Below are 23,373 nucleotides of genomic sequence, written 5' to 3' on the forward strand. Positions count from 1 at the left end.
TCAATAAATGTACATTTATTTGCAAATATAGTGAAACATCTTATTCTACTTGACAGTGATATTTATAATGCTGACATCCTCGTAAGGTTTATCTGTTTTGGGATTGACTTTGACGTTGGAGATCCTCTGCACAACTTCCATTCCTTTCGTCACTCTTCCAAATACTGTGTGCTTATTATCAAGCCAAGGCTGTGTTGGAGGACAAATGGAAAATGTTGGTAAATGTGGCTTTCTTAACTCATACCTCTTGGATGAACAATTAAAGTTCTTGGTTCATTTTATTAATGTATTTAAAGTGACACACAATAATTTTGGAACAATAAAAACATAGCAGCTTTTAAAAGTTACTCCCAGTTTATATAAAGACATACAAGCACACATTACTCTTTAGTATTCAGGGAGGACTGGTATCCCTCATTCCCCTGTAATATTAAATCTCTAGATGCAATTTTCTTTCTGAATATTTTCAATCCATGTTTTTAGTAAGATCAATGAATAAGGAACCCAAACAGAGGATCAAGTTCAATTAAATCTATGTTCTTCACACCAAAGAGAGGTAGATATTTGCTAAAGTTAGGTTACTTTGCGTGGATTTAAAAAATTAACACTAAGGCTTCAGAAATTCTTTGTAGGATCTTTCCTGGACAATTAAGAAGCAGTATGAGATAGTTTACCATGTATTGTAATTGATAATAGGTGGTAATTGATGTAACTGATAGTTCAGTTTGTAGGTCTACATTTTACTTGCCCTGTGGCAAGTTAATCATGTCTCACCATTTGTTTCCTCATGTTACTCAAAGGTGAATACAGTTACATTATAAACATAACTGACACCAGTAATATTTTTCCTTTCTTCATTGTTTGTTCTTTGAAAAATTTTACACTTCTTATAATTTTGTGGAATTGCATAACAACAGCTAGATGACCTAGCTAGTTATATGCTACTTAGTTATATGGTAGTTTATATGGTAGTTAGTTGCTACCTAGTTGTATTTTATCAACTCTTCTCCAATTGTTTTCATTTTTGTATCTTGGCAGGTATGCAGAAGGTAGAGAATAACACGGCTCTTTTGTCCACTGACTTCATTGTCTTAGATCATAACCTATGAATTGATGGTTTATAAAGAATGCACTCACCGTTGGTACTACTGTTATGAAAAACTGTGATCCATTAGTATTTGATCCAGCATTAGCCATGCTGAGGGTGTATGGTCTGTCATGTCTGAGTGTTGAATGAAATTCATCTTCAAATTCTCCTCCCCATATGCTTTCTCCTCCCATACCAGTACCTGTCGGATCTCCGGTCTGAATCATGAAACCCTTAACAGAAAATATATAAAAGCATGTTACATTTCTTAAAATAGTCTATATATGAAGGCCTTTAACGTTTTATGTATTTCTGGCCAAGAGTGCTTTGTATTCAATGAGATTCTCGCTTCCTTAAGTATCTCTTATAAAGTAGTTACATTACCCTTAGTTAAATATGGATGATGTATTTTCATTCAGTGACTGAAACAAGAATACAAAGGTTTGGGATGGGCTCAGAGTCACACACCTGTAATCCCACTAATTGGAAGGCTGAGGCAGGAGGATTGCCATGAATTTGAGGCCAGCCTGAACTATATAGTGAGACCCTGTCTCTCCACCCCAATACAAAGGTCTTCTCATCTATAGACATGCACTACTTTCCTAACATAAATAGTAAATAAGTGTTAAGATTGTGTATTTTATGTCTTATACAACTGTCCTCATCATCTTTATCTCACCTGAAATGTCACAGAATTTATAGAGGAGTTGTTTGACTAATTCCTTCAGAACTCTTGACAACTAGTTGATTTTTCTTTTTATTTTTTTATTTGCTTTTGGAGATAGAGTCTCACTATGAAGTTCAGGCTAGCCTTGAAGTTGTAATGATAGGGCAAAAGAGACTATTTTCTGTTTTTAACTCCATATTAAGAGAAGTCACTTAAAGTTCACTTAAGCTGTAGTTGACCCCCACTTTTTACCCCTTCACCTTGATTAGTTATCAACTCACTTAAAGCAGAGCGGAGTCATAAAATGGGAACAACACAAACAGGATAGATTGGGAAGGAGACTAAAAGTTAAACTGCAATGGTCATTTGGAATTTGGCTGCCGGACCTTCTGGGAGAAGTAAACTTTGTGATAACTGTGTGACATTCTTGTAAGACTGCCAAAAATGAGGTAATGGTTACTGTGGAAACCTACAATGTAATTAACTGAAGGTGAGACCCAGATCAGTGCAGACATTTTCTCTGGCTCTTGGTTAGACTGTCCATCAGCTGGCTCAATAAAGCTTTGTTCGTTCCTGCTCTTTTGGTTTCTTGTGAATGCCATTATCGATAAACTCACTTGTCATATCAATAGCAATTCTGCTTCAGCTTTCTGAGTGTCAAGATTACAGGTGTGCAGCATTAGAACCAGCTCTCGCTCCCATCTCTGATTTGCCAATAAGTAAGAACTATATCACTGCCCTATCTTTTCTGGGATCCTGTTCAAAATTTTGGGGTTGAGCTTACTCTCCTACTCAGGTATAAAAGTGGTCTCATGGGTCAGGTGGCATTGTGCTCTTCTATGGTTTAAAAACTTATCCTCTCGATTAGACCTTGCATAGGTACCAGGAACTGGTTACCTTTGTTACTTGGTTTTACCTCAGCATGACCTTTTATCCATTATCTTACCCTCTGCTTTAGCTACTGAATGAATGTTGCTCCTTCTGTCTTTGATTATGGATATGCATGATTATCCATTCTCTTTTTTGGCTTCTATAATCCACTTTCCTGTTTCCTTCTAATAAACTAGTATGCATAAGAGGATTCTTTAGGCTTAAATTCCTTGTCCAGTAATGTACTATTTGTTAAATCACAAAAATTAGAAATTTACGTAACTTACCTTAATAATACGGTGAAAAGTATGCCCATTATAATAACCATTTCTACTATGAACACAGAAGTTTTCCACTGTCTTAGGGCACCTAGTAAGATATACATTAAAAATATGAAACTCTTTTAAAGCACCTTAAGACAATTTTCTTTGCAGTTCTGCTTTCTAATACTATTCTCAATGTATTCTGAATATTTCAAAGGTGAATCTTTTTAATAACCTTTTCTATTTGCAGGACAAACTAGGTGAAAGGGCATATAAGCAGTAGTATATTCTCACTGTTCATACAGTAACTTTAGATCATGGTTGCTTAATGAGTTTGACACAGTATTTATATTTCAAGGTCATTTAGTAGTTTAAAAAAATACAACCACAGCACCTTTAGATATGTATTCTAAGTTAATTTACAATATATAATAGTGGGTTAAGATCCTAGGAAAGGTAATATTCCTATGAAAACAATGCTATAGTACAGTGACTCACTGTTGACCAAAGACTTGCTCACAGAAACAGCATTTCCCAAATTTAAACAACTTTAAAAGCTATTCTGTTTGGTACTATATGTTTGTTTTATAAACTTTTAAGCTATCCAGAATATTTTTCAACTTTTAAATAACTACAGCCCTTACCTTTTTGTTGGGATTTTATTTTTAAAGCTTATTGCTACTAGGATTAAAGAAGGAAAAACAATTGTCCTTTCCATAAGGATTTGCTGTAAGACGAAGACCAGTTATAATAAGCAAGCCACAAAACCTAGTTTGGCTGTTAATGGTAACAATGACACACATTTGTAGACTTTATATTCAGCGCCTGCCTCCCTTTTCTTTGCAGTGCTGAGGATCAAACCCAGCCTCGGAAATGATTAAGCAGTTTATCACTGAGCTACATCCCTGCCCCACATTCAGCACTTTCATAGTCTATATTTTGTCCTTATAATAAACCTGTGAATGTATGTATAAAATTCTTCCCATTGTTCAGTGGAACAGTTACAGAAATCTAAGAACAGCTATTCTAACATTTCTTCAAAATTCTTTAAGTCAAAATAACACATTTTAAACAGTATAGTTTCAAACAATACATTTACAAAGAAAAATGGCATTTAGATACAATGATAAAAATTTCACATACTCAACAGGAAAAAGTTTGATGTGAATGTCTCCCATGCTTGTGTGGATAATGGCACTATCTGAAACTCGCTTAGGTCCTTCAGCTTGAGTAGCTGCCATGACTTCTTCTTTAGAAGGTTTCTCATTAAAAACATCTCTGTCCGAGTCCGCGCTTTTTGTATCTTCTGGTTCTCGTCTGGTAAACTCGAAGGTAAATAAAAAGTGACTGAATGAATTTAAGTTTTCATCTGGTAAAATTCATGAATACGAAAATTGCATTTCTATAATATATTTTAGAAAACTAAAGAATTCACCAGAACACTAAAGAATTCACCTCAGAATACATCTTTATTCCAGGAATCGCTTCCCATCATAAAACATGTAAGGCTGTTAAATTATTAGCTAATATGAAACACTCCATGCAATACTATACATATGTATGACTTAAAATGAGACTTAAAAAAAAATGACATTTAATTTTTTAGGTAGAAATTTCCTTGGGAGCATATTTAACAAGGTAGTAACTTTTATTTGAGGTATCTTCTGACTTCTAGTACGTCTTTGTTTGCTACCTGCTGCTTACACTTCATGATTCCTTACCTCCCAATGAATTTAGTAATTGTGCACATTACATGGATAGATATAAAGTGCTTAGAGAGCACTGGCCAATACATATTGACCATTTCATGAACAGAATCCATTGCTAGGCAGGATAAGGATTCACAAAGGGGAATCAATAATAGATCTTAACTTTTCCCCCCTAGAATATGACCTGATTCTACATTCTGAAGCTTACAAGAAAGAAAACAAAGAGTGAGGATGTAGAAATCTCAAAATCTTTAGGCCTCAAGGAGAATTGAAAAAAGTCTTTCAGTTGTTAAAACTCTGGACTTCTCAAGGCAGTTTATTTTACTTGACTCTCAGTAAGTACAAATTTTCTCTAAGCCAGTTCTACTCTGCCAATTGAGTTTATATCAACTGGTAAGGTAAAATGAGTATACCAGTTCCTATTTTGCCTACTGTCATTCCTTGATTGACTCAGATTGATTGTAAGTAAAGAAATAATGAACTTGGGATGTTTTCATCTTATTCTCTAGCTTCTAAGGGCATAAGTTGACTACTGTACTATGTATTTATATAAATTTTTAAAGTTATCAGGATTTAGCAGACCAAATTCTATTATTATTTCATGATGTTGGATTTAAAAGGATACAAAACTCATATATATAGATATACCTACATATCTATATATCTATCTATATATATACACACACCTACCATCTTAGTTTTGCTTAAGGATATGTGCATCAAATAAGACTAGATGGAAAATTAGCATGTTTTAGAATTCTCTGGTTACTTTTACTTTATCATACTTAAATTATAGGTAAAAACAAATCATTTTAACATACATTAATAAATTTTTAGGCATAACTGAAAATTTTAAGCAAAATTGTCATTTTAATCTACCTATTTTAGGTTGAAAGCCTGGTTGGGGTGGGGAAATGGCTATTTTGTACTTTTATCAAATGGAGGTAACCTTAATCACAACTAATCACAATATGTATACTTGTAAGATGAATATGTATGGGTCAGTCAATTTAATAAACTCTGTGGACTTAATAGTGAAAAAGACACAGTGCACTACAGTTATGGATCTTACATTTTCTAGAGAACTATTTCAGAGACAAAAAATCATTGATCTTCATGCAAAAAAGTGACATAATACGATGGGGGAAGCACAAGAAGAACATAAGGACATATAACTCAGAGTTGGTGCTCTGAGCAGGAATCTAGGAGCTAGAGTAGGAAATGGGAGAAACGAGACTGGCAGAAGAAGTACAATGTTCAAAGGCTCAGAATAAAAAAAAAAAAAACAAAACTACTGTGAATGGAACAAGTATGACACACTGACTGTAGTAAATGAGCTATAAATGAAAAAAGATAAAGCTGCAGAAGTGAGGAAAGCCAATTAGACAGCTGGGGAGTTACTAAAAGATTTGAGACAGAAACAACAGTCTCAACAAAGTTCTGACTTTAATTTGTAGGATAGTTGCCTATGGTAGAAGCTTCTATGGTACACATTTTTACTGCTTGCATAAACCATTAGGCTAGTGCTACTCATAGTTATCTCAGGAGTTTGATTATGAATCCAATCATACTAACTTATTTTGTGGCAGTGATGCGGATCAAACCTAGGCCCTTGTGTGTACTAGGCAAATGGTCTACCAGTGAACTACACTTCAACCCTCCAAAAGTATACCTCAGCAAAGTCAAAAGGAAGAAAAGGAAATGTATTAAGAGAAGGTATGCAGGGGCTGGGGATTTAGCTCAGCGGCAAAGCGCCTGCCTGGCAAGCGCAAGGTCATGAGTTCGGTTCCCGGTACCGGAGAAAAACCAAAAAAAAAAAAAAAAAAAAAAAAAGAGAGAAGGTATGCAAATTCTTCCAGTTCTGCTCTGCCAACTGAGTTTATATCAACTGGCAAGGTAAAATTAGTATACCAGTTCCTATTTTGCCTACTGTCACTCCTTGATTGACTCAGATTGATTGCAAGTAAAGAAATAACAAATTTGGGATGTTTTCATGAGTGCCAATTTTATGAGTGCCAATATTCTCTCCAGCTGAAGGCACAAAACAAGAATATAAAATTTACAACCTAGCTGGAAAAAAACATTAAGGTCTATTTCCTAAGTACTTTCACATACCATATAAAATCTATTCTTTTTGAAAGATGTACAGACTATTGTTGGGTCAGCTTGAATATTCTGAAGAACAGGATTTTCAGATGCTTTCATCTCAATAGTTGTTGCAGCACGATGCTTTTTAGCTATTCCTTGAAACAGAGCCAGTTGCATCACTCTAATATTTTCCTGCTTGCCTAAGATCCGCACACACCTGGAAAATATAACTTTGTTTTATACAATAAAATTACCAGAATTAGCTCTAACCATGGCAGCTTTATAGAAACTAGTGTCCCTCTACCCCCAAAATGTATTTTAAATTGGTTGGCAATTACAATTTTCAAGTAAAAATACAATGAAGATAATGAAAAGATATAGGCTGAGATAAAATATTAGTAAAAGACATCTGGTAAAAAGACTTATTTTTCAAAATACTGCCACACATTAGAGCAGCTCAAATGGAGAATACTAACAATACCAAATGTTGGTGAAGATGTGGAGCAAGAGGAACTCTCACTCATTACTGGTGGGAATGTAAAAGGGTACAGCCGTTCTAGAAGATACAATTTGTTGGTTTCTTATGCAACTAAATCTATACTGCTACTATATGATCCAGCAATTCAGCTCCTTGGTATTTAGCCAAAGGAGTTGAAAACCTTTCCTTTCTAGTCCTAAAAGAGTAATTTACTTTTAGTGTTAAAGACATTAACAATAGTTGTTTCATTATTCTGCATCCATATTCAAACTTTCCTGCTCAGAAGGCTGTAGACCCATCTAAGTTTCTAGTAACTCCTAACTAACCACTAAGACTTAACAACAATAGAAGTTATGTGCAAAGGAAAGCTCAAGGAGTGGAGAATGCCAAGCAGAGTTGTCCAGACATGAAAGTTTTCCTGTGCACAGTTCAGGAAAGAGACAACTTTTCCGGGAGCTTAGAGATTAAGAGGAGAAATCTTTGGTGTTCAAACTGGACATCCGAGCTCTCTCCTGTGCCTTTTGGGCTAGTTTAATGCAATGAGTTGGAGAAATAGGTCCAAGAAGGAAGAAATTTTTAGTTTCTGACCAATCTCCACCTCAGAGTTAGGTCTAAGCACTATGTACAAATATACTGAGGCCTGACCTTGACTAGCAGTGGACAACCTGGAGATGGAAAATTTAGTGTCATCTGGGACCTGGTGTGAAGAGGAACTGAGTTCCACGCCTGGACCTGTCCCGGAGTCCTGAGGAAAAATGGCACTATCACCCAGGACTTCGAGGACAGACATAGCTCTTAACCCTGCCCTGTAGCTCATGACAGTAGGTAGCAGGCTGGGTGATACCTAGTGATTTTGGGGAGGAACTGAAAACTTCAATGTCCACACAAAAATATGTACATGGATGTTTATAGCAGCTTTACTTCTAAATGCAAAAACTCAGAAGTAAGCAAGATGTCCTTCAGTAGATAGATGGCTAAATTGTGACACACATAATGGAGTATTTATTCAGCGCTAAAAAGAGATGAACTGTCAAAATACAGAAAGCCATGGGAAAAGTTCAAATGTACATTACTAATTGAAAGAGGCTGACTTGAAAAGGGTACATACAGTATGATTCCAACTATGACATTCTTGAAAAGGCAAAACTGGAGAAATAAAAAGACTAGTGTTTTCCAGGGTTTAAAGGATACCAACTGGTGAACAGTTCAAGCACAGAGGATTTTGAGGGCAGTGCAACTACTCTGTTTGATACTCTAATAGTGGATGCATGTGTCAGTATTCTTTTGTCCAAACACACAGAATGTGTTAACATCAAATTTGAAACCTAATGTGGTTAAGTACTGATGGTTTCTCTAATATGAGAATCCAAAGTACAAGTAAAATAAAAGATGACATGAAACAGACAGTCTTTGTGGAGATGGGAAGGGGATTTGAGGATTAGGGAGGTGAGAGGAAGGAAAGTGGAAGGAGAAGTTAAAAAGGTCAAGATGCAGTATGTATATGTACCACTTCCCCATTACAAGTTGTTTTTTATGTATTGCAAGCACATACTAATTTTAAAAAGGGAACTCAATGCAACCTATGGACTTTGGGTGAAAATGTGTCAGTATAGGCTTTTTAACTGTAACGAATGTATTGTATTGACACATATATTTTTTCCTTATTCCCATAATAATACAATATAATAACTATTTACATTGTATTAGGTGTTATTAGTATAAGAAGATATGTGTATGTCATATGCAAATATTACACTATTTTATATGAGAGACTTGAATTTGGTATCCATAAGAGTTCCTGGAACCAATTCCCCATGGACATCAGGGGATAACTATACACTTTCAGCTAATCCTATTACTTTAATCCTTTTGCAAGATGTTCAAGAATTTAGAGTGCCAAGAATTATAACGTAAGTATGTTTACATGGCAATGTATAGCACAAGACTTTTTCCCCTTAAAATATTCTGTAAGTTCTGTTTTTCTTTTTCGTCTTTTTGAGACAGGGTCTCACTGTGCAGTTCAGGCTGGCCTTCAGCTCACTCTGTAGCCCAGGCTCGTCTGGAACTTGCAATAATCTTCCTGCTTCAGCCTCCCAAGTGCTGGGATCACTGTATAGACAGGCACAAACACACTTGGCTTCTGTAAGTTCTTTATATTCAATGATAGTGTCTGATTATATTTTGTATCAAGACCAAAATGTACTGTTTTAAGAAAAGACATATTGTGGTTTCATGTAGTTTAACTTCTGATTTTACATCTGGCAGGATACAATGCTGAACTGTATAAAATATTTGGCAACATTTAACATAAAACAAGCTAATTTAAATCAGTAAACAAAAATGACGCTGTAACTTGTTTAAAAATGGAATTATGCATTATCTTCTTCCCATTTCTTTTACAAATAGCAAAGTAGAAATATTTACATTGATTATAAACAACTGAGAGCCCACAGAAAAACCCAGTCAAAACATCTAGTTTCATTTAGACATTTGGGATCCTTCCACTTGTCAGGGAACAAACCAAACTGAGCGTTTCCCTGATGGAGCAAGTAGTACTATATAACTATTTTTAATAAACCATACCTCTCATTAAACTTACCGGTTTGTCTCTACATTTATAACTTTAATGCCCAGCATTGTTCCATACAGCACGAAGTGTCCAGTTTCATCAAAAACTATATTAATTAATCTTACAGCATCCACCTTCTCCAACTCACGTTCTACAGCCATTCGTCGGCCGAATTCCATGTCTGGCAGCTGTTGCCTCATCTGCTGCAGTTCAGTAAACATCTAGGAAATAAACCATTTATTAACAAAAATGCTACATACCTACATATAAGAGGCAATGAGAATCAATTATCAGAAGCAGAATACACATTAAGAGCCATTAACAGTTTGTATATTTATGTATCTTAAGATTCTAAACCCTGTACATGAATTAAAAAGACATTAATAAATTCAATCATGAAAAGTAGTATTTTAGATCTGGGAATGTTGCTTAGTGGTACAGCCAGTGTTTAGGACGTGTGAGGCCCTGAGTTTGAGCTCTCACACCAAAAACATTAGTTTGCATTAAACAGTGATTGCTTTTTCTAATTAAAATGAATGCATACAGTTGGTTAATGTAGCTTTTCTATTATAGAAATGATAATATCTGTTGCCTTTTAAATCTCAAACTAAGGGGTTGGGGATTTAGCTCAGCAGCACAGCGCCCGCCTGGCAAGTGCAAGGTTGTGAATTCAATTCCCGGTACCAGAAAACAAACAAACAAAAAAAATCCAAAAAAAACCCCAAACTCAAACTAGCTTTTTCCAATGAAATGTAAAGCCAAGCCACATAAGTAATTTTAAATTTTCTAGTAGTTAATTTTTATGTTTAATAAAAACAGGTGAAATTCATTTTAATGTTATTAGTAGTCCTATATTAACAATTTAAAAGAACTGAGAAAACATTCTTTTTTTTAGGTAGTAAGTCTTTGAAATCTTACGTGTATTTTACTTTTAGCACACCTCTACTCAGCCTAGACATATCAAGTAGCCCAAGGCCACATGTGGTTGTGCTTATTTCTATGGGACAGTGTAGCTATAGAATATGAGATCCTTGTGCAAGAAGCCTGCACCCGACATTTAACAAATATGTAATTTCTCTTGAATAAATGAACTCTTATTTATAACAAATTCATGATATTTCACAAAAATATTTCGAGTTGCTTTCATGTAGGGTATTTATATTAGATTACTATTGGGTAAATGTCATTTATGATAAATGAGTACATCTGGAAACTTGATTTACTTTTCGTTTGACATTTAAGCCACATTTTCAAAATGTGAATCACATCTCAATTACTCTGTATTTGTATTCCAAATGGTATTATATTTACGCGCAGTTTTTTACACATTCAGGACATCAAGTTTAACTCAAGTAGCTCTCCATTGCAGATAAAATAAGCCAGTTATATACTATTTCTTTCTTTGTTTTCACACTTGTATTGACTCTTTAATCTCTTCTAGTGTAGATATGAGAAGAAAAATACACAAAAATCAAAAAGGAAGTGTGTATGTTAGGGTATAAGGCATGAGTCCAAGGTTTTATAAACATGCTGAAAAGCCTTGTTAGGCTTTCTTGTCTCCTGTATTAAAGCTTAATTATATATTAAATTTTATTGTTCACTTATGTGCCAGGAATTGCCTAGAACACTGAACTACTTTCTAATGAGGTACTCATGATGAGGTACTTTCTTGCTGCAAGAAAAAAAACTTTGTTTCACAATGTAAAGTCTACAGGTAGCTATCTGCCCATATATAAGTATTTCATAAATGTTTATCCAACCTAATAAACATGTGACTAGAATCTTTTACAGTACTTTAGCCTTTATATAGGGTCTAAAATGTATGGCTATATGCAGTGACCCTGCACATTTCAGGTAATAAATAATGAAAGATAAAACTTCACACCACTGCATTAAATTTTTTTGTTAAACTGGGACTTGATATATGGTTAGAAGTTGTCCCTTTCTCCAACATAGAACTACAAGAGTCTGGTTATTTCTTGGTCACTAGCATTTTAAATAACTAGTTTAATTGATTATTTTCATTTTTTGCCAAATTCTTGACTTTTGTCACAGCTTTATTCATATCTTATCACCTAGGGATAAGATAAATGTTGATGACAAGACATAGAGTGAAATGCACCACTCAGAACAGATTCTGAATTTTTCTTTTAATTTGGTTTTTTGAGACAGAGTCTCCATATATATACACTAGCCTCACTCTTGATGATACTCCTGCCTCAGCCTTCTGAGTGCTGGGATTACAGGCATTTGCCACCACACCCAGCTTCTGAATATCTCTTAAGGAATCTTTTAAGAGCTACAAGTTGGTCATAGGGACAAAACAGTGAATAAAGTAGGAAGAGAAGGGAGTCTAAAATAAATTTAGAGGGTCTTAAGAGGAGTAGCTTGCAGACAAAAGTGGAAAAAACAAAAAGAATAAAAACATCCCAGTCTCATCCTTCCTATTCCTAAATAGGAGGTTAACTGGCTTCAAAAATACCACACAGTAAACCTAGGCAAGAGTTTGGAAGAGTAACAATACAAGATAGAAGTCAGTTAAATAGTATCGTTAATGTGTTAAGAAAGAATCCAGAAAAACTGTTTTTCAAGAAATAGCAGAAAAATAGACAGTTTTAGAAAAGTCTGATTAAATTTAAATTGCACTTACACTTAATGATTCATCAAAGACTCTCATGAGTTTTCCAGTTAAAAACCTGAAAATTCTAACTTTTCTATCAGAACCAATAGTAGCTATTTTCTTCCCATCAGGTGAAAAGCATATGCTGGTTGGATAGGCTTTACACTTTGCAAATTCATATAAATCTGTATCAGTTTTATATTCCCAGTTTACATTTTTTGGGAACTTATATTCATGAGGAGGCCCAGTCCAGTACTCAATCATTCCAGATTTGTCAGAAGATACCACTGCTTTGTAAACTGGGTTCAGTCGTATCTGAGTAAGAGGTGATGTATGGAGTTTATCAAATATATGAAGGGGTTGGTTATCTCCTCGACCATCATAAATGAAAATTTTTCCTGTACTCTTCTCAGAAGCAGCAACTGAAGATATGGCATCTCCTGGGCAATAAATCCACTCACATTGTCCTGGAAAATAGCTGAAACAGTGAATTGAGGAGGAGTGGGGGAAAAAAAGGCCAATATAGAAAGCAGGCACCCTTTCCCAGACCATTACTACATCAACGTCTTAAACAGTGATCTAGACAGTTTTGGATTGTGCACTCAAAAGTAAGAGACACAGAATGGGGAGGAAGAGCTAAGAATAGTTACTAAATTTTGACACCATCAATATAATGATAATAACTTCTGAGGATCTACCAAACAGGAAAACTCCATATATCAGCCCATTTATTTCTCTTGGGTAGATAAGGAAACCTAATCACACTTGAGCTTTAAGATATTCTGGAATATTGTCTTTTCAGTAAAATAGTTTGCATATTACTGACTTTTAAATAGGTTAGCATATAATGGCGTAGTACATAAATTCTTTCTTGAAACAATTATTTTAGTTTTAACTTTATTCAAAAGAAAAACACTTTCCCATCACACTCTTATCATTGACCAATTTTGAAATAAAAACTGTAAGCTTTGGATATGCTGCCTGATGAATAAAGTGTAAAAGAACTAGGATAGATTTAATCTTATACCAAATTACACATTCAAATGACTGCTGACTCCTACAAAATAGTCACTCTAAGACATTCCACTATTATATGAACCATGGTGCTAATACTCAACAGCAGTTTGGAACTCATCTACAATTTCTATCAATGCCTAAAATATATTAGAGTGGTACCTTGGTTCACAAACTTAACTCCTTCCATGGTTCTGGTGGTAAATTGAGTTAAATGGTAGACAACCAAATCAAATTAGGTTCAGGGCCAGAGATATAGCTCAGCGGCACAAGTGCCTGCGTGGCAAGTGCAAGGTCCTGAGTTCCATTCCTGGTACCAAAAAAAAAAAAAAATCAAATTAGGTTCAATGTTGACCTTATGGACAAATTTGATTTGGCTTTCATCCAATTTGGTTTGTGACCAGAATCATGGAAAGAATTAAGTTCATTAACTGAGGTACCACTGTATTTTGAATATTTTCAAAGGCTGCAGTTTAATATTTGTGAATGGATTTGATATTTAAAAATATGCAATGTCTGGGGAAAACAAGCTGGAGAGTAAGAAAGATGATCAAGGTAAGTAAGTCTTTTTGTTTTTTTTTGTTTTTTTTCCGGTACCAGGAATTGAATTCATGACCTCGTGTTTGCCAGGCAAGTGCTGTGCCGCTGAGCTAAATCCCCAGCCCCTGGTAAGTTTATTTCTGGTTAAGAAGAAGTTCATAAATTAAACTAGGTTCCTTTAGTAGATCATAAAATAAAAGTGATTTTGAAGGAAATTCTAAAATTTGGAATTTTTTAAATTATGGACATCATGTAAGCCAAAGTAGTACTTTTTGGAGATGGGTTTTTTAGGACATAATTAAAGTTAAATGAAGTCATAACGGTGAAGCCTTAATCTGCTAGGCCGATGGCTTTATAAGAAGGCAAAGGCCCCGGGTTCAATCCTTAGCATATCCCACTACATGTGCATGTGTGTGCATGTGCATACACACACACACACACAGACATCCCTCTCCCATTCCTCCTTCCCTAAATCACATGAGGACACAGAAACCAGAAAAAAAATCGTGCTGAAATCTTCATCTTAGATATTTCTGGCCATCAGAATTGTGAGAAAAAAATTTCTGTGAAGCCAGTCTACGGTATTTTGTTATGCCACACAGGCAGAATAAAACAAGTTGGAAAACTTTCTGACAGTTCTATGACTTTCAATGGTATTTCATTTAGAGATGTGTTAAGTTAGTGTGTTAACTTAAAAAGATATTCTTAAAATAGAGTGTAAGTCTTATTACTGTAAACCACAAAATTTGTATATCAATATACTCTAAAGTTTAAAATCCACCTAGAAGTTCCAAAACCTTATAAGAACACAAATCTGTATTATTAAAATAAGTACAGTACAGGAAGGAAGTTGATTCTAAGTACAAGTAATTAGATATGATGGGTCCTTATTAATATTGTAAGTAGTATTAGTTAGATATAATGAATCCTTGTTGTGATGCTGTTTGGAAATTTCTAATCAGATTCTGCTAAAGCAGAAGCCTCCAAACAACATCACAAAGATTCAGTCTAATTTCTCCCAAGCACATTTTTAAAAAGGTGTGTAATATACTGTTAAGAAATGACTTATGAAATAGTAAAGTTTGGTTTAAAAGTTATTTTACAAAGTTAAAAAATATATTTAAAAAGACTCACCCAAGCTTCAGCATATTGATCATGTCAAAGTTCACTACGTCAAACACCTTCATTGCTTTATCATCACCCACAGAACAGAACAACGCTCCCTCACAGCTAACAGCAATGCTCTCAATAATCCCTATTTCAATAAATAAAATTAAAACATTTGAGTAAATACCAATGAAAGTACATAATTCAAAGAAAAACAGTATTTTTAAAAGAAACTAATTGGTACAGTTTAAAAGATCTATAAAAAACAAAAATATGAGATTCTTACCCAGGTGACTACGAAAATGTTTGACAAATTCAATTCCTTCTTCTACCTTTTTCCAGAACTTAACATGTCCATCATGACTGGCAGTAATAATAAAGTCTGTCCTACATATACAAGATTTTAAAAGTTAACTTCTAAAACAGATCTATGAATCATTCAAAATCTTTGGTTATTTCAATGATTATATGTATGCATACATGCTGTACAAGTTTACCGTATCTGTGACCACTGTACCTGTATAGATAGGAGAGTTCAACTAATTTTAATCCCAGAAGTAGATCAGAACAGAATTAGAATTTGACATTAAAAATAAAGCTAGGTATGGTGGTATATGCACGTAATCCCAGCACTCGGGGAGTCTAAGGCAGGAGGACTGCAAGATGAAGCCCTGCCTAGGCAACTTAGTGAGACCCTTGTTTTAAAAGGAATAAAAAGGACTAGGGATGTAGCTCAGTGTGAAAGCCCTGGGACCAATCCTCACCACTACACACATACACAAATAATAAGATAAATAAATCTCTCTAGTAATCACTAGACTTTTGGATTTCTTATTGCTAAAATTATCCTGTAGGTAGTCTTTCCATGAGAAAATGTACTATTTTTCAGAAGCTGATAAACTACTTTCACATACAGCAAAATTCAACATAAATTTGTTTTCTAGTCCATCCAAGCATTTTGGATTCAGAAAGATTCAGAACAGTTTTTTCTATAAGAAAAATAGAAACTATTTATTGATACCAAGTATATGCCAAGTACTTCATACATATAACCTCAATTAATCTTTATAACAACTATATTAGATGGATATTTTATCAGTATTTTACAAATCCTAAAATAATTTTAAAATATTAAAATTTGCTTGTCCTAGGTTCATAGCTAGTCAGTGGCTTTCACATCTATCTTAGCATAAAACCTATCATGTTTTTGTTATGCTCCACAGCCTTGAGTTTAAAAATAAAACAGACCTAAAAGAGTAATAACAGTGCTAGTACCCATTAGATGCTTCATACACTGACGTTTGTACTAACGTAAGTGCTTATATTTAGTATGAACTGTCCTATACATGAAATATGAACATATGTACATTCATATCTAAAGTACAACTTGTTTTAAGAGATTAATAGACTGGTCCCAAAACAAAGCAATCCATAGCTATTAAGAGTGATACAAAAAACCCTTAAAGTTTCTATGTATTCACTGCTGATATCCAAGCCACCATCACATCTCCTCCAGATGTCTACATTAGCCTCCTTGCTATTTATTTTCCCTGTATTTATTCTTGTCCTCTTTGAATTCATTCACCTCAGCACAGCCAGAGTGGTTCTTTAAAAAAAAGTCCTGTTCACAGGTTCACGATCCATAAAATTCCTTGTATGAAGATTCCTCTGAGATTTAGCCCTTAATTTTTTTCAGCCTCCTCTGCCATTACGTTTCCAAATATGTTTACTCATCAATAAAAATGAAGATCATATACTGCCCCATAAAGCTGTTCTTTGAGAAAAGTTATGCAAAAGCCTTAGCACATGACGTGGACTTATTGAGGATAGATCCACAGTAGAATATCACTACTGGAAATTCCCCACTCACCCATTTTGAAGGTCCTTGGATAGTTCTAGCATGTCTTTCTTCCTAATATCTTAGCACCAAAGACTCCAGCTATTAATTATTCCTGTCTTTAGTAATACGTTCTCTCATTGGGGAAGCTCAGACACTACTTGTTTCATCCCTCTACACTTTCTAAGAAAAAATAAGTACACATACTCTGGGTTTCTGTCTTAGTGAACACATTCCTTAAATGACATAGGAAAGAACTTTATGGAATTAAAATAAAAATATATTTCTATATAGCTAAAATTACTTCTATAAATCCATCTCAACATTGAAGCTTTACAAAACAATTCCTGAGGGAAAAAAGCTCTGATAAGACTTACTTGGTACATACCACATGGGTGATAACATCTCTATGCATGTAACTGCGCTCATACATGGATGCACTAGGGAGATTATCAAGATACACTCTTTCAAACTCTAGAACTGTGGGGGGAAAGTAAAAAATATTTTTAATAAATTAATGAAGTGAATATTATTTTGTATTTTCTTTAGAATTTTCTAATTGTACTTAAATTTAGTGTCTATTATGTTAGCTTTAACTTTATTTCACAATACTGAATAGCACCGTTATTTAGTCAGTTATTACATGTTCCCAGGGATTATACAGATGCTTAACTGTCCCAAGTGTGCCAATCAACTGAATGGTTCTGGCTTAAAATGAAGGTTCCATTTTAAAAAAAGAAATGCTGTAAAAAGCTTCATAAAAATTTAACAACCACTTTCCTAACTATGTAAATCCCAGTCACTAGCACTAATTTAAAAAGAAACCTGTGGCCAACATGTCTCAGTTCATTTTCAAAGGCACTGATCTTCTTTTAGGTCACTGATGCTGAGTTGAATCACATAAAGACAAAAACATGCTTAGATTTTTCGAGCTGAGAAAATCCTAGAAAATATTTATTTGAATGCTTCTTAGATTTTTTTTTCCAGGCATAAAACACCTATTAGAGCTCTAAATAATAATTTCAGGAAATCTTCATTTATTATATGAGCTCATATATGTAGCAAATAATCCAATAATGGCCAAACATGCATATATATATATGAGTTATTGTGAGTTTTTCATGACTGCTGGGTACCACACTCAAACTTGGTATATTTAGCAAACTACTTTTACCTTATTAGTAATAGATTCTCCAATTTTATGTGGGCTTATTTACATCCAGTTAAAGATTCCTTTCTCATCTTAACCTTCAGTGACAAATATATTAATAATACAATGTGGGTAAAGTGTGTTTTATGATAGAAAGCTTTCTTTAAAACTGTACCCCTTTTTCCTTCTTGGAACTGGAACAGGACTGCTATTATTTTAATTAAATCAGGACAATGAAGATGAGGACCATGCCCCATGAGTAGAGAGCTAGAAAGAGCTTAGGAAACTTTGATGCCTCCATACTAATCCTGCACTATTTACAGTGAGGCTTTTATACATAAAAGTATACTTGTATTTTCTTCATGTGAAAATGTAAATACAAAAGTCTAACTTCCAAAGAATATATTAAAGGAGTTGGCTCCATTTATAGAAAGCTAACATTATTAAACACTGTCCTTTTAGAGAAAATTTTCAATGATTTTTTTTTAAAAAACATTTCTTACATGTCTTTTAATTTCAGTTTTTTCTTCAAACTGAATACACTATTGCCTGGCTTAAAAAATAAGCACTGATAAAGGGTAAAGATTTTTATATCTGATAATTTTCTTCTCTGTCTCAATTATATTGTTTATAAGATACTTATTTCCTAAAATTATTATCAGCATTTTAATAGTTTTTGGATTTTTTCATTTACCCCCATTTCTTTCATTAAAAGAGAATGTGTAATATTCAAATACAATAAAATAATTTAAAACATGTTATAATATTCATTCACTAATATTCGTTAATATATTTATGGAGCACCTGCTTCATGCAAAGCATGGCACCAAGCACTGGAGCAAAAACAGGCACAATCGTCCCTAATGTTTAGTCTTAGCCATGGAAAGAAACAAGCAGAGAGCCACAAGAGAAAATATTCCATTGCAAATTGTAGCAAGGGTCATGAAGGAAAAGGTTGCTATGGAAACAATTAAAAAGAGGATCAGCCTGTAAAAGAGAAAAAGAAAATAATAATGTATTTTAAGGAATTCAATCTACAATGTTCAAAAAAGTGGTTTTTTCAAAATTTAAATACATAAAATATGAAGGCTTCTTGTAAACTTAATATGAAAAACATTATTTCAGAATTATGATCAATGACCCTTGAAACCCAGAGGTGACAGCTAAATGCTGCACGTTAAACAACTTAATTCAAAGATGGGAGAGAAATTATTCTACGTGTATCATAGACACTATGGTATCTGAGGCCAGCATCCAAACAAAGTACATGTCCCATTCTCAAGTCGTTTAGTATGGCTGAAGTGCAAAATAGGTATAGACATATTGGAGATATCCTGGATATATCTGGAGATGTACTGGATAGGTAAAGACAGTCACATCACAAAGGTCTTATATGACATGGCAGATATACCGGATAGGTAAAGATTGATCCTATCAGAAAGAACTTACACGCCATGTTAGAGAGTTAAGACTCGGTTTTAAAAATAAAATCACTTAGTGGTTTAAATAGGGAAGAGTGATTAAGACATGACCTTAGAAATACATTTTGTTTTACACGTTTAAGTAAATTATTTCATAGAAAAAGCTCAAAAGACAATTTCATCTATCCTTTTCCCCATTCTTTTTATTTGATAAAAATTTATAGTTTCACATTAGTGGCAAAATGTTTCAGTCCCTGGTATTTTATGGATATGGTTTGACAACCACAGACCTCAGGTTTTGAATGGGAAAAAAAAAATATGACCTAGGAAGCTTAAATAACTTTCCCTCGGTCTGAAAATTCATAGAACACTCAGGGCTGAAATTCCTTTGCTTTATAATTCTAACTAGGCACTTCCTTTCTCCCGTACCCCAGTAACAACACTTCCAAACTAAAGACGAAAGAACCAGTAGCCTTCCCCACATTTCCTAAACGGAATTAGAAATTTCAACCTCACGTGGCTGCCAGGGGATTAAATGAGAGGCACCAAACATGTTAGCTTTAGCATCAACACGTCAGCGACCAACATGGTTATATGCTAGCAAAAAGACACTCAAACCCACATCCCCATTGTAGGTGAACGTTCAAATACCAAGCTGCCACAAATGAGATGACAATCTGTTCTGAGCACAATACCCCATAATCACACACCACCCCTCTTCGGGTCTTGCAGGAACTCAAACCTCCCACTTAGCAGGCGCAGCATGCCAATTTGCTATTGTTGTATCTCTGCAGCTACCTCTTCTCTTCTTTGCCAGTGTTGCTTCCACAGGTAAAGGCCCAACCCAGCGTTCTTCATTCTCCTCATCGTTTTCTTGCGCCACTGCCACTGTCAGCTCTCTCGCGCTAAATTCCGTCTTTTCGGGTTCCTCTGTGTCCCGCCGGCGCCTTCCTCTTAGGCGAGAATCGCTACCACTCTCTGCCGCCATGTTGTCTGAATCGTCAGAAAAGATGCGACGCACAGTTCAGCTACCAATGCCAAAGCAGCGGCGCAGCGTACACTCAGCGTATGAGCGTGTTTCGCGATTGGCTGGGACGGACAGGAGCAGATCCAATCAGCAAACAGCGCGCGCACAGATCCTCAGGCCGGCCTGAAGTACGCAACGCTGAGGCTGCCTGAGGGCTGTGGAAGTTGCTCCTGTGTGAGGGTAGGTTAGAGATGGGTAGGGGAGAGGCCAAAATGATTTAAATTTGCCTCTGGGGTTGGGGGTTTACAGAATTTGGAGCGCTAGCCCAAAGATGGGGTCTCTGTCTCTGAGGAACTAGGTTCTTGAGGTCCAGCGGGGCCTTCTGTCCAGTTGTCTCTGCCTGCAGCGCGACCTCAGTTCCAGAACTCCGCAGGTTTCCCAAGAAAGACGGGGTGGGGTGGGGTGGGGTGGGGTGAGTGGGGAGTCGGAAGACATTCTTTAACTTGCAACCCTCCCGCCATGCTCCAAACTTGTCTTCTTCTTTACCTTTATTTTCTTAGCGGCCGAGAAAGATGGCGAGTACTTGTTACTGTTGCGGCGCCCGGGGGCTGGGGCGGGGCCGGGGTTCGGGCGAGAAGAGCCACCCGCAGTGACCCGCGGTGGCCCCAGGCCGGAGCAGTCGCCCTTCTCCACCCTGGGCTAGGCTGTCGTTTGGTAGCCTGAGGGACCTCAGTGTCTGTCTGCCCCCGTCCCCCGCATCGAAGCCATCGCTCTTTACCGTAACATAAAAATTGCGTGAAATTTACCATCTTAACTTTTTAAAAATCCATTAAGTCAGACCTCCACTTAAAAATATTAAAGCAGTGTTAACAGTGCTTTCAAAAGCCTCATTGTTGCCTGCTTCAAACCAATAAATTACTTTTGCTTTGAAGTAGATACCAAGTAGATACCCATAGTAGGCCCTTTAAGAAGGTTTTTTGTTGCTGTTTTTTGAAATGGCAAAAGCTCCTATTCTTTGATCCATCCTACCTAGCAAATAGACTACTTCCTTTTATGTCTCACAAATTTGAATTGCCCATTCTTGCCTCCCATCTTATGTTTTTATGAAAGCACCTCCACAGCACCTGGCTTTTGAGTCCATGGCAATAACGAGGATAAGGATGGTAAATAATAATGTCAGAGAGCTGGTTACGTTTTTAAACCGTTATTATATACTAATTTATTCTTCCAGGTACGTTTTTCAAACACTCACCATCTTCAATTCTGAAAGCATGTACATTCTGTGTTGTATAATTTACCACTTTACAGCACTTACAACTACCTGAGGTCATATCATGTATTTAATTGTTAATTTCTTATTATTGTCGGCCCTTCATGAGATTGTAAGCTGCATGAAAAGAGAATTTTTCACCTACACATTTATAACGATATCTGACCAGTGATACATATTAAGAACATTTTAGTAAATGAATACATCTCAGAATTCCAATCGAATACTTTATATATTTATTTTACATTTATTGGTTTTCTCGCAATTAATAGTTTGAGTTTCTTTAAGTTGGTATAGCATAGTATTATCCCTAAATATAGTGGTATTCTTCAGTAAATGACTAGATATTGTAATCCTAACTGGGGACCTTCAAAAACTGACTTGTTCCCTTTCTAGAAAGATAGAGTTAGGGACACAAAATGTGGAAAAAGGATAAAAAAAATGTGAGGAAAGGATAAAGTTGTATTTGTGTGAGTGTGTTTTAAAATATACAACAGAAATATATCATAGTTCTGAAGGCTGGATGTGAGACTAGCATGCTGGCATTTCATGGTTTTGATGAGGGGTGTCTTCCAAGTTGCAGACAAATGACTTGTATTTTTTCAATGTGGAAATAGCAAACCCATAAGTAAATGTTTGTATTTATGTGTATTCTAATGCTACATTGAATTTGATGTCCTCTAATTTGAATATCTATACACACATACAGAATTTTACATTACTTTTGTGTACTGATAATGTATTTTAGTGATCAGTGTTCTACAAAGTAGGGAAAGATCAATTTGCACTTAATTTCTGAGTTGTTACTAAAAATAGAAAATGTAGCAGATAAGATATCTAGCTTAAGTATTTTTACATGTTATTTAAATGACCTAACTGACATTCAGATTGTTAATGATATAGCTCTTCATATGCTAGGTATAGATCTGAGATTTATATAAACTCATTTGATTGTCTTAATCACCTTATGGATATGTAATGTTACGTTCATTTTACACATAAGGAAACTGAAGCACAGAAAGTTTAAGTGACTTGCCCAAGGTTCTACAACTTGTAAATGTCAAAGCTGGGATTTAAGCCTAGACAGGCTGTAGAGTTCCTACCTTTAAAGGTGTTTTGTTTTGTTTTTTTAATAGATAATGCTGTGGTAGGTGTTCTATTATGTGCTTGTTATGGCTTGTATCTACATGTCCCTCCAAAGCCTCATGTTCTCATAGGTGAAACTTTTGGGAGGTAACTGGATCATGAGTATGTGGTACTGGGATTACGGGTGTGTGATGTCTGAATTGGCTTAGCTTAGTTCTGGGAGTGGATAATGGAAAGTCCAACCTGAGTATGGGTGGCACCACCCAAAAGGTTAATAGCCTGGATGGGATAACAGGGAAAGGGAGACCTGCTGCTCTGCTACCTTCTGCCTGCTGCATCATGAGCTGTTTCTCTGTGATGCCCCTATGCCATGCCACCCTGCCTTGGAGCCAGCTAACTATGGACTGAAGCCTCTACAAACTATGAGCCAAAATTAAACTTTCCTCCTTTAATTTTGGGTTTTGGGTAGTTTATTTTAGCAATGAGAAAAGTAACTAAGACAGTGCTCACACAGACATTTATCTGTAGGATTATTCATAGGAGTATAATTTGTTTGTTTGTTTGTTTTTTACTGGGAATCAAACTCAGGACCTTTTGTTAGCTAGGCAAGCGCTTGTATGGCTGAGCTAT

At 35.4% G+C, this 23,373-nt stretch overlaps 2 protein-coding genes across 4 annotated transcripts in view; one reads left to right on the forward strand and one right to left on the reverse strand.

The window, feature by feature from the left end:
• Window positions 1-20,433, reverse strand: Ppwd1 (peptidylprolyl isomerase domain and WD repeat containing 1). Of its 3 annotated transcripts, XM_005392628.2 has the most exons (11): window positions 20,219-20,433; window positions 17,227-17,329; window positions 15,299-15,399; window positions 15,040-15,160; window positions 12,382-12,829; window positions 9,762-9,952; window positions 6,712-6,901; window positions 4,031-4,212; window positions 2,912-2,993; window positions 1,138-1,320; window positions 1-189 (listed from the first exon to the last, which is right to left on the reverse strand). In XM_005392628.2, the coding sequence occupies exons 1-11, from the start codon at window positions 20,406-20,408 to the stop codon at window positions 46-48; spliced, it is 1,935 nt and encodes a 644-aa protein (XP_005392685.1). In that variant the 5' UTR covers window positions 20,409-20,433; the 3' UTR covers window positions 1-45. The 3 variants fall into 3 exon arrangements, with proteins under 3 accessions (XP_005392685.1, XP_013373865.1, XP_013373866.1); XM_013518411.1 differs by lacking the exon at window positions 20,219-20,433 and having other exon boundaries at window positions 17,238-17,319; XM_013518412.1 differs by lacking the exon at window positions 20,219-20,433 and having other exon boundaries at window positions 15,040-15,062; window positions 15,374-15,399; window positions 17,227-17,278.
• Window positions 20,434-20,550: 117 nt separating this feature from the next.
• The window catches only part of Cenpk (centromere protein K), a 52,213-nt gene continuing 49,390 nt past the window's right edge, over window positions 20,551-23,373 (forward strand). Inside the window, exon 1 of the mRNA XM_005392631.1 lies at window positions 20,551-20,627. The gene's annotated coding sequence lies outside the window, so the exon portion shown is untranslated. The remainder of the gene's footprint in view (window positions 20,628-23,373) is intronic.

The sequence above is a fragment of the Chinchilla lanigera genome, unplaced genomic scaffold (assembly GCF_000276665.1).
Source record: "Chinchilla lanigera isolate Chin_1 unplaced genomic scaffold, ChiLan1.0 scaffold00045, whole genome shotgun sequence".
Taxonomy (NCBI): Eukaryota; Metazoa; Chordata; class Mammalia; order Rodentia; family Chinchillidae; genus Chinchilla; species Chinchilla lanigera.